Source organism: Saimiri boliviensis, chromosome 11 (assembly GCF_048565385.1).
Source record: "Saimiri boliviensis isolate mSaiBol1 chromosome 11, mSaiBol1.pri, whole genome shotgun sequence".
Lineage (NCBI taxonomy): Eukaryota > Metazoa > Chordata > Mammalia > Primates > Cebidae > Saimiri > Saimiri boliviensis.
The window spans coordinates 28,004,800-28,017,493 of NC_133459.1; the positions used below are offsets into that span (position 1 = coordinate 28,004,800).

A 12,694-nucleotide genomic window follows, 5' to 3' on the forward strand; every position below is an offset into this window, starting at 1 on the left:
TATTTCCTTTGCTATATATATATATATATTTTTTTTTTTTTTTTTGAGACGGAGTTTCGCTCTTGTTACCCAGGCTGGAGTGCAATGGCACGATCTCGGCTCACCGCAACCTCCGCCTCCTGGGTTCAGGCAATTCTCCTGCCTCAGCCTCCTGAGTAGCTGGGATTATAGGCACGCGCCACAATGCCCAGCTAATTTTTTGTATTTTTAGTAGAGACGGGGTTTCACCATGTTGACCAGGTTGGTCTTGATCTCTCAACCTTGTGATCCACCCACCTCGGCCTCCCAAAGTGCTGGGATTACAGGCTTGAGTCACCGCGCCTGGCGCTATATTTTCTTTAGAGTTGATTTGCTGTTCTGTTTGCCTTTTGAGATGGAAATTCTTAGATCATTAATACTGAGCCCTTCTTCATTTCTAATATGTGCATTTAAAGCTATACATTTTCCTCTAAGTCCTGCTTTAGCTACATCACACAAGTTTTGATACTTCCTATCTATCAGTATCATTCAGTTCAAAATATTTTCTCATTTCTGTTGTAATTTCTTCTTTGAAAAGAGTTATTTAGAATTACGTTGCTCAATTTCCTTTTTTTTTTTGGAGACAGAGTCTTGCTCTATTGCCAGGCGCCAGGCTGGAGTGCAGTGGCGCAATCTTGGCTCACTACAATCTCCGCCTCCTAGGTTCAAGTAATTCTCCTGCCTCAGCCTCCCTAGTAGCTGGGACTACAGGCAGATGCCACCATGCCCAGCTAATTTTTGTATTTTTTAGTAGAGACAGGGTTTTACCATGTTGGCCAGGATGGTCTCGATCTCTTGACCTCGTGATCTGCCTGTCTCGGCCTCCCAAAGTGCTGAGATTACAGGTGTGAGCCACCGTGCCCGGCTATGTTGCTCAATTTCCAAGCAATTGGGACTTTTTGTTTGTATTTGAGACACAGGTTTACTCTGTTGCCCAGGCTGGAGTGCAGTGGCACGATCTTGGCTCACTGTAAACTCTCCCTTCTGGGTTCAAGTGATTCTTGTGCCTCAGCCTCCTGAGTAGCTAGAATTACAGATGCCTGCCACCAAACCTGGCTAATTTTTGTATTTTTACAAAATATAAAACCCTGGTCAGACAGGGTTTTGTTGTGTTGGCCGGGCTGATCTTGAACTCCTGACCTTAGGTGATAAGCCCACCTTGGCCTTCTGAAGTGCTGGGATTACAGGCGTGAGCCACTGTGCCTGGCCAGCAATTGGGACTTTTCTAATTATCTTTTTATTATTAATTTCTAGGTTAATTCCACTGTGGTCAGAGTATATACTCTAAATGTAATCTTTAAAAATTTGATCCTTACTTTACGGCCTGACATATGGTTAAATTTTGGTAAACGTTCCATGTGTACATGAAAAAAACACATATTCTGTTGCTATTGAATGCAGTGTTCTACATATGTCAAGCGAATACTTATTAAGCCCTTAGTACACATCAAGCACCATTCTGAATGGTTTTAATACCCATGACGACCCTACGTGGTAGGTTACTATTTCTATTCCCATTTTACAGATGAGGTCACATTGCCCGTAGAGAGGTAGCAGAGCTGGCTTTCTAACCTGCCCATCTGGCTTCACAGTTGTCATTCCTCTTCTTTTTTTTTTTTGAGATGGAGTCTCACTCTGTTGCCCAGGCTGGAGTGCAGTGGTATAATCTCAGCTCACTTCAACCTCTGCCTCCCCAGTTCCAGCGATTCTCCCACCTCAGCCTCCCAAGTAGTTGGGATTACAGGCATCCACCACTACGCCCAGCTTAGTTTTTGTATTTTTGGTAGAGATGGGGTTTCACCGTGTTGGCCAGGCTGGTCTCGAACTCCTGTCCTCAAGTGATTTGCCTTTCTTGGCCTCCCAAAGTTCTGGGGTTACAGGCGTGAGCCACTGTGCCCGGCCAGTTGCCATTTTTTTTTTTTTTTCTTTGAGACAGAGTCTTGCTTTGTCACCAGGCTGGAGTACAGTGGCGCCATCTCGGCTCACTGTAACCTCAGCTTCCTCAGTTCAAGTGATTCTCATGCCTCAGCCTCCCGAATAGCTGGGATTACAGGCATGTGCCACCACACCCAGTTAATTTTTTTGTATTTTTAGTAGAGACAGGGTTTTACCATGTTAGCCAGGATGGTCTCGATCTCCTGACCTCGTGATTCGCCTGCCTTGCCTTCCCACAGTGCTGGGATAACAGGCATGAGCCACCATGCCTGGCCAGTTGTCATTCTTAAGAGCTACACCCAAATGCTAGCACAGGTCCAAAGCCTTCCCCTGGATTCCTACAGATCCCAGGTACCCCTGAGCTCCTTGGTTTATAGCTTTGTCTTACTGCCACATGTACACAGTTTCCTGTTCTGCACAGCATTGGCCTAGACACAAAATTCAGCTCCTTCTTTATTAGTTCCTGCTTTTCTCTGCCTTAGGACTTCAGCTTCCCCATGTGGTTTGTCAAGGTGTTTTCCCAAACAAAGACCATTCTCTTCCTAAGTGAAATCGCTGTGCCTGCCATTAACAGTATATATGTAAACAAAAGCAAAACAAAACAAAGCCGTGCCTGAAACTGTTAATGCTAAAATGTTAACAGTATCTCTGGGTGATACAATTGTAGATGCCACTAATTTTCTTTAAGCCCATTTTCATTTTCTACATTGAACATGTCATTTATGTAATTGGAAATTTTTAGACAAGAAAATATCTCCACCTGTAATCCCAATACCCCAATGCAATTGCTGTTTTCATTTCTCTGGAACATGTGCATATTTTCTGAAAACTACCCAACCGGAACAAAATCGGAGCCTTCAAACATAGTTCTCTCCTGAATACAGCCCACACAGTAATGAAAATGCCAGCTATCCTTTTAGAGTACTTAGTAATAGGGTGATAAGAGCGAAACTCCGTCTCAACAAAAAAAAAAAAGAAAAAAAAAAAGTAACAGGGTGAACCATATACACTGCTAATGCTTGCCTTGGGGCTTTATGTACATCACACCATTTGTCCTGGCTTGAGGGGGTTATTTCATCCCACTTCACAGATGAGTTAAGTAAGGTGCAGAGAGGCTAAGTAGTCCATTGAACCAGGTGGAAAGTGGCAAGGCTGATATTTGAACCCAGGTGTCTGGCACCAAAGCCCACTTTCACCTGTCCCCTGCCGCCTTTCCCTTGCAGTGCCTGGTGGGATTGCAGCTGAGTCCCTGACCTTTACTCCACTGGAGGACATGATCTTCCTCAAGTGGGAGGAGCCCCAGGAGCCCAATGGACTCATCACTCAGTATGAGGTGGGTTTGGGACCCTATTACAGTGGGGAACCCTGGTAGAAGGTGAGAGGTGACCTTCGTTCTCTCTGCTGCTATAGTAGGAGGTGCATGGGGAGGACAGATGTGATTGTCATCGTTCCGTCAACTATGGTCAGGGTCTGCATCCTGTGAATTCTAGAGCAGGGCCCTGAAGGCAGGAGGGAGAGGCGAAGATGACGAGAAGCCTGGCTTGATGGCCTCCACAGCCTCCTTTGCTTAGCCTCATCCCTTACTTCCCTGCAACATGGTGGGTGGAGGCTCCGATCAGGGGTGCTCTGCCCATACTGTGCCCACCTGCCTGCCAATCCTGCCCCCAGATCAGCTACCAGAGCATTGAGTCATCAGACCCGGCAGTGAATGTGCCAGGCCCACGGCGTACCATCTCCAAGCTCCGCAACGAGACCTACCACGTCTTCTCCAACCTGCACCCAGGCACCACCTACCTGTTCTCCGTGCGGGCCCGCACGGGCAAAGGCTTCGGCCAGGCAGCACTCACTGAGATAACCACCAACATCTCTGGTGAGCCCCACCTGACCCGGCCCAGCCCCTTTGGAGGTGGCCCAGAATCCCGCGTTCCATGGACAGGGGGGACGTGGGGGGCATCCTGAGGGTGGTTGCAGAGGGCCCCTGCCGAGATAAATATGCCATTTAGGAGTTAAAGTCAGGGCTCAGGGAGGATGAAGTCACAGGAGTCAGGAGACTGCGCTCAGTAGAATCAGAAGGCTGAGGTTGGGGCTGGTGCCTGAGGTCAGGGGCCAGGGTAGCTCAGGTCATGTCAGCAGGAACAAGGAGGCTAAGACTGAAATAGGGGAGATCTGAGGACCGCAGTCATGAAGGCTGGAGGCCTGGCCTTCCTGGTCCAGTGGCCAAGCTCCATGCTTACGACCCTGTCCCCTTCCCCAGCTCCCAGCTTTGATTATGCCGACATGCCGTCACCCCTGGGCGAGTCTGAGAACACCATCACCGTGCTGCTGAGGCCGGCACAGGGCCGCGGTGCGCCCATCAGGTGGGAAAGCGGGACGGAGGGGTGGGAGGCCAGGGCCGTAGGGAAGAGGCCCCTCTTCTGACCAGAGTCCCAGCCCAGGCCAGCTCACCCCTGTCCTCCCTCAGTCTCCCACACAGGGCTTGGAGTATCTGGAGGCGGATGTTCTGTGATGCTGGGCAGGTGAGACACCTGCAGTCCCTCTCCTTTGAGGCCCTGGGTCTCAGATGGTGACTGTCAGAAGGACCCTGGATAGGTCCAGCCTGGAGAGGGGACTTTCCAGGCCTGTCAGGGGGCCTTTCCTCAGACACCTTGGATTACTGAAACTCTGGGGGCCTTATATCATCCCAGCCTTTTCCTGGAAGCACAGAGATGGGCTTTCTAGAAAGCTGGGGCAGCCAGCCAGAAGGCCATCTCTCTCGAGTGGCTAGGGGCTTGGCTTCTCCACCTCCTCTCCCCCAGAGGAAGCTGAGCCTGCTGGGGCCATGGTGGCCGCCTCTGCTGGGGAGAGGGTGCTGGAGATACGACTGTGTGTGTGTGTGTGTGTGTGTGTGTGTGTGTGTGTGTGTACATGGTATGTGAACCTGCGCGTGTCTTTGTGAGAAAGACATGGGATATGTGGTGTGAGCATGTGTGAGAGGTGTGTGTGGGAGACATAAGTGTGCATGTGAGAGTGTGCGGGTGTCTGTGTAAGTGTGTGCACGTACTGTTAGCTAGACCCCATGCTAGGGGCTTGATCTGCATGAAGCCATTTATCCTCATGGTAGCCTGTGGAATGGGTATTATTACCTTCATTTTACACATCAGGAAACTGACTCGGAGAGCCTAAATCGCTTCCCCGAAGGCCACATGGCCAGTAAGTGGTGGAGCTGGGTATTGGAACCCAGATCTGCCTGCTATGCCTGTACCTTTTCTAGAAGTCATCGAGCCTCCCTGCCCTTCTAGCCCACCCCTTCCTTCCACGAAGCTATATGCTGGGAGAGGGTGACAGCCTTTAGGTGTGGGGTGTGAGGGTCCTAGTCAGTTTCCCAGGAAGATAGTGGGCTGCCCAGGTGACTGTGGCAGTCCCTCACCTCCTCGCCCTCCACTGTATCCTCTCCTCTTCAGCTTTGTCCTCCCTGTATTTGCCACTGCAAATTCCTGTCCTGGGCCAATTCCTAGACCCTTAGGGAAGACCCAGGAAAAAGTCATGGGGTCTGCAGGGCCTTTGCCTTTTGCTGGCGCCTCAAGGCCCTTGTGCTGCTGAGTCTGGAAGGGGTTGGGAATCCTTCCTTCCTTGTCTTGAGGAATCCTGTGAGCAAGTCTGGTCAGGGTCCCTCAGGATGATGATTGCAAGGCTGGGTGGGGGCAGGGGGTGGGACATGGTGGGAGGGGAGCAGCAGGATGGCTATGTGACCCTGGGCATCTCTCTTTACCTTTCAGAGCCTCCATTTCTTTATCTGCACAATGGGGATTGTTCTAGATTAAGATGCACTTTGTTCATGGCTAATGTTAATGATTACCTTCTGGTGGGACTTGGGGCTGGGAGAGGTCACAGCCTGGGGTAATGGAGGCTGAGAGGGGCTGGGACTGGTGTTTATAATGGGCTAGTGACAAGCAGTGGGCTGGTGTCCAGCACTCTGAGATGATTCCCCACAACTTGGATGCTCAAAAGAAACATCTGGTGAGCAAGAAAAAGGCATTTCTTCTTCCCGGAGCAGAGGCTGTCAGTATGGGATATCACACACCAAAATGTGACTGAGACTGTAACTGGAAATATTTAAATTTGTCAGGATTCATGTATTTACTCTCCACTTTGTTCTGCAGAGCATTTGGAGGAACTCCTAGCAGAAACCTACTTGGTAAAGAGATAAAACAATCAGAAACACAGCTGGGACAGGGAGCATGAAGTGGAATGGGCAGTCAGGACCCTGAGACAGCAGGTCTCCCATTTGCTGATGAGAGGCTGCCTCAGCGTTGAGAGGGTGCCTCAGCGTTGAAAGGGTGCTAGAGACATAGTGCGAGGTGTCCTTGTTTGCTAAGTGACTGTCTCTCTCACTAGAGGTCAGTTTTAGGAAGCCCAGATGCCTGGTGTCTAGCACAGGGCTCATGAACTGAGCTCAGTCAATTCTTTCTGAATTAATCTGGCTAATCCGGTAATTTATTGAGTCCCAGACGGGAGCTATCAGTAGCTTTGGTTTCCCAGGTCTTGTGTCACACACACAGGAGGACTCACGGAGGAAGCAGGGTGGGGCCTTACAGCTTGGTTCTGTTGAGCAGGGCCCATGATCCTCTTAGCTCTGGTTAGTAACAGAAATAACCGCTGACATGCGCTGGCTGCTCACTTCGCTTGCCTGTTCTTCCCATCTACCTCCTGGAACAGCCTCGCAATCACTTCTGTTTTATGGAGGAGGAAACCAAGGCCCAAGGAGGTTAGGGGATTTGCCTAGGTAGTAAGGGACTTGCCCAGCTAGTAAGCCCCCAGGAGGGCTTGACCACAAAGCCCATGCCTTTAACTGCCAGCTGGCTCTCCCGGTCCTCTGGCCGCCTGTGATCCCCTGTACTCTCTCCTCCCTGTCCAGTGTGTACCAGGTGATTGTGGAGGAGGAGCGGCCACGGAGGCTGCGGCGGGAGCCAGGTGGACAGGATTGCTTCCCAGTGCCACTGACCTTTGAAGTGGCACTGGCCCGAGGCCTGGTGCACTACTTCGGGGCTGAACTGGCGGCCAGCAGTCTACCTGAGGCCATGCCCTTTACCGTGGGTGACAACCAGACCTACCGAGGCTTCTGGAACCCACCGCTTGAGCCTAGGAAGGCCTATCTCATCTACTTCCAGGCAGCAAGTCACCTGAAGGGGGTGAGGGACCCGCCAGGGTCATGGTGGGGGTGGTTGGGGGTGTGGGATGTCAGGCAAGGAATACCTGGCAGCAGGCCCAGCACAGACTCCAGGCCCCACCCTTCTCATGGCCCCGTCTCCTAAAGCGCCTCCTCCCATAGTCCACCCCCATAGCCCTGCTTTCTATAGCCCCACCTCCCATAGCCCTGCCCCTACAGCCCCTCTCCCACAGCCGCTCCCATAGCCCTGCCTCCTGTAGCCCCACCTCCCATAGCCCCACCTCCGATAGCCTTACCTCCCATAGAGCCACTCCCCACAGCCCCATCTCCCACAGTCCCGCCTCCCACAGCCCCTCCCCCATCCCACCTTTCCCATAGCCAGCCCTCCTGACCCCAGGCTCATTGTCACAGAGCACTACCCGCTTCCTGAGCCATTCCCAGGCTCCTCCTTTCTATCCAGGTCCCCAGTCTAGTTTGCTCTTTCCAGAGGCTCCGCCTTCTGTCTTCGATGCTTCTCTTCCTAGAGAAGCCCATAACAGATTCCTGCGTTCCGGCTTTGAGGCCTAGGACCCGCCTCCTCCCCGAAGCCCCGCCCTATCCTTCAGGCTCCTCCCTCCTGCTTGCGCTCGCTCGGTTTCTCACTTCCCAGCCAGTTCTCTGGCCCTAAGCCCCGCCCTGATGCTCGAGGCCCCGCCCATTTCCCCATGATGTTTGTTTCTCTTGCCTCCGATCTCATCCCCCTTTCCTAAGGCATTGCAGGTGCCTCCCCTCTAGGCCCCACTCTCAAGGGTCTTCCCAGGCCTTCCTTTGGGTGGAGTGTCCTTAGATGTCATCAGCACCAGACAAAGCCCTGAACAGTCTCGAGAAAAACTGCCTGAGGTTCCCACCTTGGGGAGGGAGAGGTCGGGGCTTCAGCAGTGCTGAGACCCCCATCTATGCCTCCAGGAGACCCGGCTGAATTGCATCCGCATTGCCAGGAAAGGTAAGTCCACTGGGTTCCTGCAGCCCTTCAGCAGCAGATTTCTCATCTGCCCAGCGCTGGGGTGGTGGATCCGGAGGACCTAGGGCTGTGGGAGTAGAGGAGGGCTGTCGGGCAGGCCTGGAGCCAGGAAGGGCTTCTCTGCTGGGTTTCCTTGTGCGCTACCTCAAGGGCTCCTTCTCCCAGGCTGACAGCAGGGGCCTGGAGCAGGCCTGTGGAGAGGAGCCATTATAGTTGGGCGCTGGAGGTGCTGGGTACTGGGTGCTGGTTCTGGGTTACGTTTCTGCCTGGCTTTCCTTATGGTGGGGGAGAAGGTGGGGTCGGCATGGGCTCTGTGCTGTAGGGATCGTTCCTGCTTCCAGACAGGGAATGTGGTTGGCTTCCCATCCTGAGATGCACTAACCATGCCCTAGGTACACAATTGCTAATCCTTATTATCTCCCAGGAGGATGAGAGGGTGGAGCTGAAGGCCTAGGTGTCTTCTCTCCCCTATCCGCTGAGAGTTGGGAGGATCTGAGAAAGTGGGGAGCGAGGGAAGCTGTTCCTGATAAGGGAGCCATGTCAATGAGGACTGTGACTCATAAGTGCAGAAAGTGTCAGGGATGGTGAGGAGGTAGATTTGCTCAAAAGGCAGGACACGTGTTGAGGATATGGGGCGGTTTGTGCATGTGTGTTTGTGCAGCCCAGTTTGTACCCTGGGCACAGACCCCTGTAGGAGGGGCTCAATGGTCCCTGTCTCTCCTCTGATCCCTTGTTCTGCTTTGTTCTCTCCCCAGCTGCCTGCAAGGAAAGCAAGCAGCCCCTGGAGGTGTCCCAGAGATCGGAGGAGATGGGGCTTATCCTGGGCATCTGTGCAGGGGGGCTTGCTGTCCTCATCCTTCTCCTGGGTGCCATCATTGTCATCATCCGCAAAGGGTGAGTGAGGCCGGTGCCCTGTCCCACCAGTGGCTTCTACCCCTTAGAGGCCTGGTGGCACAGAGGAGTAGAGGCTTAGAGCTGGTAGGGCAGCTGCCCTACAGGTGTGTAGAGGGCTGCCAGCTTGGGCATCTGCTCTGCCGATGGATCTGAGCTGGGCGGAGGGCTGCCCTGGAGTGTATACCTGTACCCAGAGTACAGGTCTGGCTGGTGCCAAGTGCTGCTGTCCGGGGAGGGGGCCCCGAAGTGCCTGGTGCCAAGGAGCTGTGCTTGCTGGGACTGTTTGAATAGGGAGGGCATGGAGGTGACCTGGCTTTGAACTCCTGTCCCCTGCAGACCTTCCGCTCATGGGATTGTGCAGTTGACCCTGAGCAGGGGGCTGCTGCTCACACCTCTTCAAACCAAGCGCCTTGTTTTGTCCAAGGTTATTCCTGGGCTCCACCTTGGGCTCAGCTTTCCCTGGACCCTGTTACTGTGGATCCCTGAGGAGCCCCCCTGGGCGTGTGACTGAGAAACCCCTCCCCCTACTGCCCCTACCATCCCCCAGCTCTCAAAGGTCCAGTCTCATGTTTGCACGAAATGTTTTTTAGTAGATTTGCAGAAGGCAGCACAAATCCCAGTACACTGTAGAATTCAGAACCTAGGATCTTGTAGTTTCAGACATGTAGGTTTCAGGACTCTAGGAATCTTAGGCTTTAGAATTGTAGAGGCTCAGAGCCCCAGAATGTAAGAGCTGCTGGGTAGTTCAAGGCCATCTAGTCTAATAGTTTTTAAATCTTTTTAGAGAAATAGAACCTGCCTTCAAAACACCAGAAAACCCTTCCTTGGGAGCCTAGTACATGGAGCAGATGAAGGCTGAGCAGCAGTTCTGGTTGAAGGCTGGGTGGGGGCTTCGGAGACCTTTCTGCTTGCCAGCTCTGCCCCACCATGCTCCCCACCGGGCAGCTGTGGGACACTGTGGTCTAAGCATCTTAAATAAGCGATGGGGATGCTGAGGCTTAGAGGGGGTGCAGGCCTGCCCAAGGCCACCCAGAGAGCCAGAGGTAGAGCCAGCTCCATCTTTCCCCACCTGGGCTCTGGCTTCTATAGCCCCTGCTGCTGCCAGGCTGGGCACATGTGGTTGGGTTGGCTGTATTTCTGGGCTGCTGGGAGCAGATAAGTAGGATCCAGGAAGATGAGAGAGAGAGCTGGCTGGGGCCACCTTGCCTGAGGCCAGATACCAGCAAGAGAGAGAGTCTAGGGGTGGAGTGTGCAGCAGAGTAGAAGAGATGTAGGGGGGATGGCCCAGCCAGGGCGATATGCTCTGATTTTTCCCCTCATTGTCCCTGCACAGCTTTAAGAGAGACTATTTTAGGTATCATTTAATGAGGGATTACTATGTGCCAGGAGCTTCACACACATCATCCAGGGGTACATCAGTTATTGGGCACCTACTATGTGCCAGGCACTGTTCTGGCACTCAGGATGTGTTACAGAACATTTCCTTCTTGGATCTTGACTGACTTCCTTTTTTTCCGGATGAAGAAGCTGTAATGGAAGCACCTCGCCCAGGCGGCTTGGCTGATGAGCGGCAGACCTGACTTCAGCTCAGGCTTGCCTGCAAATGTGAAGGCCTCACCGAGTTTGGTGCACAGGAGGTGCCTCCGAAGTGGCAGGCCCCTGACTTCTCTCCAGCAGGGGCCTGATGAGTGACTGCAAGTAGGCCTGCGGCTGGAGAGGGCTCTAATTAGGAGGAGGCAGATTTCAGTTTCAGGTGGTATTTGAGGTCCTAGAAATCTACGCTCAAGGAAAGAGGATTGGCAGAGTGTGGGGGGTGTCACCCACCCCGGCAAAGAGAGCTCTGGGCCCAGGACAGGATAGATCAGAAATGTTGTCAGGGCCTTACTAGGAAACTCTCCATTATATATTTGCTACCCCGTAAACCCAGGCTACCCCAGATGCCTCCAGGAACCCCTTGTCTCCCATCACCCTGCACCTCCTTACCTCCCCTAAAAGCCATCAGTCTCCCTGTGTAGCACCTACTGCATCCCCCTGGATCTGAGCCTGGCCTTCAGGGCCGTCTGTGCTCCCCAGGGCTCTTGTGGTCTGCATTGTGGGTATCATGGGACACAGAGGCTCTGGCAGGGATGGAGGTGTTCAGGTCAACTTGGGGTGCCAACATGACCAACAAGAGGAGGACAGTTGCCACGCCCCCGTGGAGCCTTATTGGAGGCAGGAGGGAGGAGTCCTGGGGGATTATGGGAAACAGAGGCCAGCTGGGAGGAGATTTCAGATTCTCTGTCCTGCCCTGCCCCTGTGGACGATCAGACTGGATGCATTTGCCGTAGGGGAATTCCAGGGCCTGGAAGGGAGGCTGGTGACCTCAGGCCAGGTCAGATCCCCTAGCTCTGCTTCCAGAAGCCCCCACACCCCACCTTTCTCCATGGCAGCACTTTCTTCTCCCTGCACATTGTCATTTACTTGCTTGCGGTGTTTTGCTCAATGCTTGTCTTGCCTGCTGGGTTAAGAGCTTCATGAGGGCAGAGAGAGCCCTGTCTTGTCTGTGTATCTCCATGGTCTAGCCCAGGAGAGTCGGGTCTCCCCACTTTGAGATGCAGGGAGACAGGGAGGAGTGGATTGTGGGCACTGCTGGGTGCAGACTTCCCGGTGCTGGGACCTCACAGCAGCCCCTGTGGGGGATTATTATTAACCTCACTATGTATGTATATAAGTATGTACGTATGTATATATTTTTTGAGACAGAGTTTTGCTCTTATTGCCCAGGCTGGAGTGCAGTGGTACAATCTTGGCTCATTGCAGTCTCCGGCTCTTTGGATTACAGGTGCCCACCCCACGCCCGGCTAATTTTTTGTATTTTTAGTAGAGTTGGGGTTTCATCATGTTGGCCAGGCTGGTCTCAAATTCCTGACCTCAGGTGATGCACTTGCCTTGGCCTCTCACAGTGCAGGGATTACAGATGTGAGCCACCATGCCCGGCCTTAACCTCACTTTTTAAAAAGGAAAGTGGAAGTGCAAGGAGGTGAAGTTCTTTTATTGATTTTTACTCATTTATTGATTACTTCATTCAACAAAATATTTTTGGGGGATTACAGTGTGTGGCACCCTGGGAAAACCAGGGGGAGATAAAAAGACAAGGACTCTGTCCTCCTGTTCTTTGTAGCCAGCGGAGAGCCTGGCATGAAATTAGAAAAAACACAAACGGACGAGCTAATTACAAATTGTGAAAGGAGCAAGGTGCCGGGTGGCAAATTCTCTTTGCGGGGGGGGCAAAGAAGATTTAGGAGACCTCATGTAGCTGGCACTTGTGGGAGAGTGGTCCGGGAAGACCCTTTTGAAGGCACAGCGTGTCATCTGAGGCCAGAAGAATATAATTTCTTCTTCTTTTTTTTTTTTTTTTTTCATACAGAGTCTCACTCTGTCACCAGGCAGGAGTGCAGTGGCACAATCTCGGCTCACTGTAGTCTCTACCTCTTGGGTTCAAGTGATCCCCCTGCCTCAGCCTTCTAAGCAGCTGGGACTACAGGCGCACACCACCACGCCTGGCTAATTTTTTGTATTTTAGTAGATGGGGTTTCACCGTGTTGGCCAGGAGGGTGTCCATCTCCCGACCTCGTGATCCGCCCATCTCAGCCTCCCAAAGTGCTGTGATTACAGGCATGAGCCACCGCGCCCAGCCAGAAGAATGCAATTTCTTCAGCTGT

The 12,694-nt window shown here is 52.6% G+C and overlaps 1 protein-coding gene across 9 annotated transcripts in view; it reads left to right on the plus strand.

The window, feature by feature from the left end:
• The window catches only part of PTPRU (protein tyrosine phosphatase receptor type U), a 98,805-nt gene that overhangs the window by 46,156 nt on the left and 39,955 nt on the right, over nucleotides 1-12,694 (plus strand). For all 9 annotated transcript variants that reach the window (XM_074380419.1, XM_039473876.2, XM_039473874.2 and 6 more), the window contains exons 9-14: nucleotides 3,177-3,286; nucleotides 3,622-3,823; nucleotides 4,208-4,310; nucleotides 6,848-7,121; nucleotides 8,045-8,081; nucleotides 8,855-8,993. In XM_074380419.1, the coding sequence (XP_074236520.1) occupies nucleotides 3,177-3,286; nucleotides 3,622-3,823; nucleotides 4,208-4,310; nucleotides 6,848-7,121; nucleotides 8,045-8,081; nucleotides 8,855-8,993 (865 nt within the window). The remainder of the gene's footprint in view (nucleotides 1-3,176; nucleotides 3,287-3,621; nucleotides 3,824-4,207; nucleotides 4,311-6,847; nucleotides 7,122-8,044; nucleotides 8,082-8,854; nucleotides 8,994-12,694) is intronic.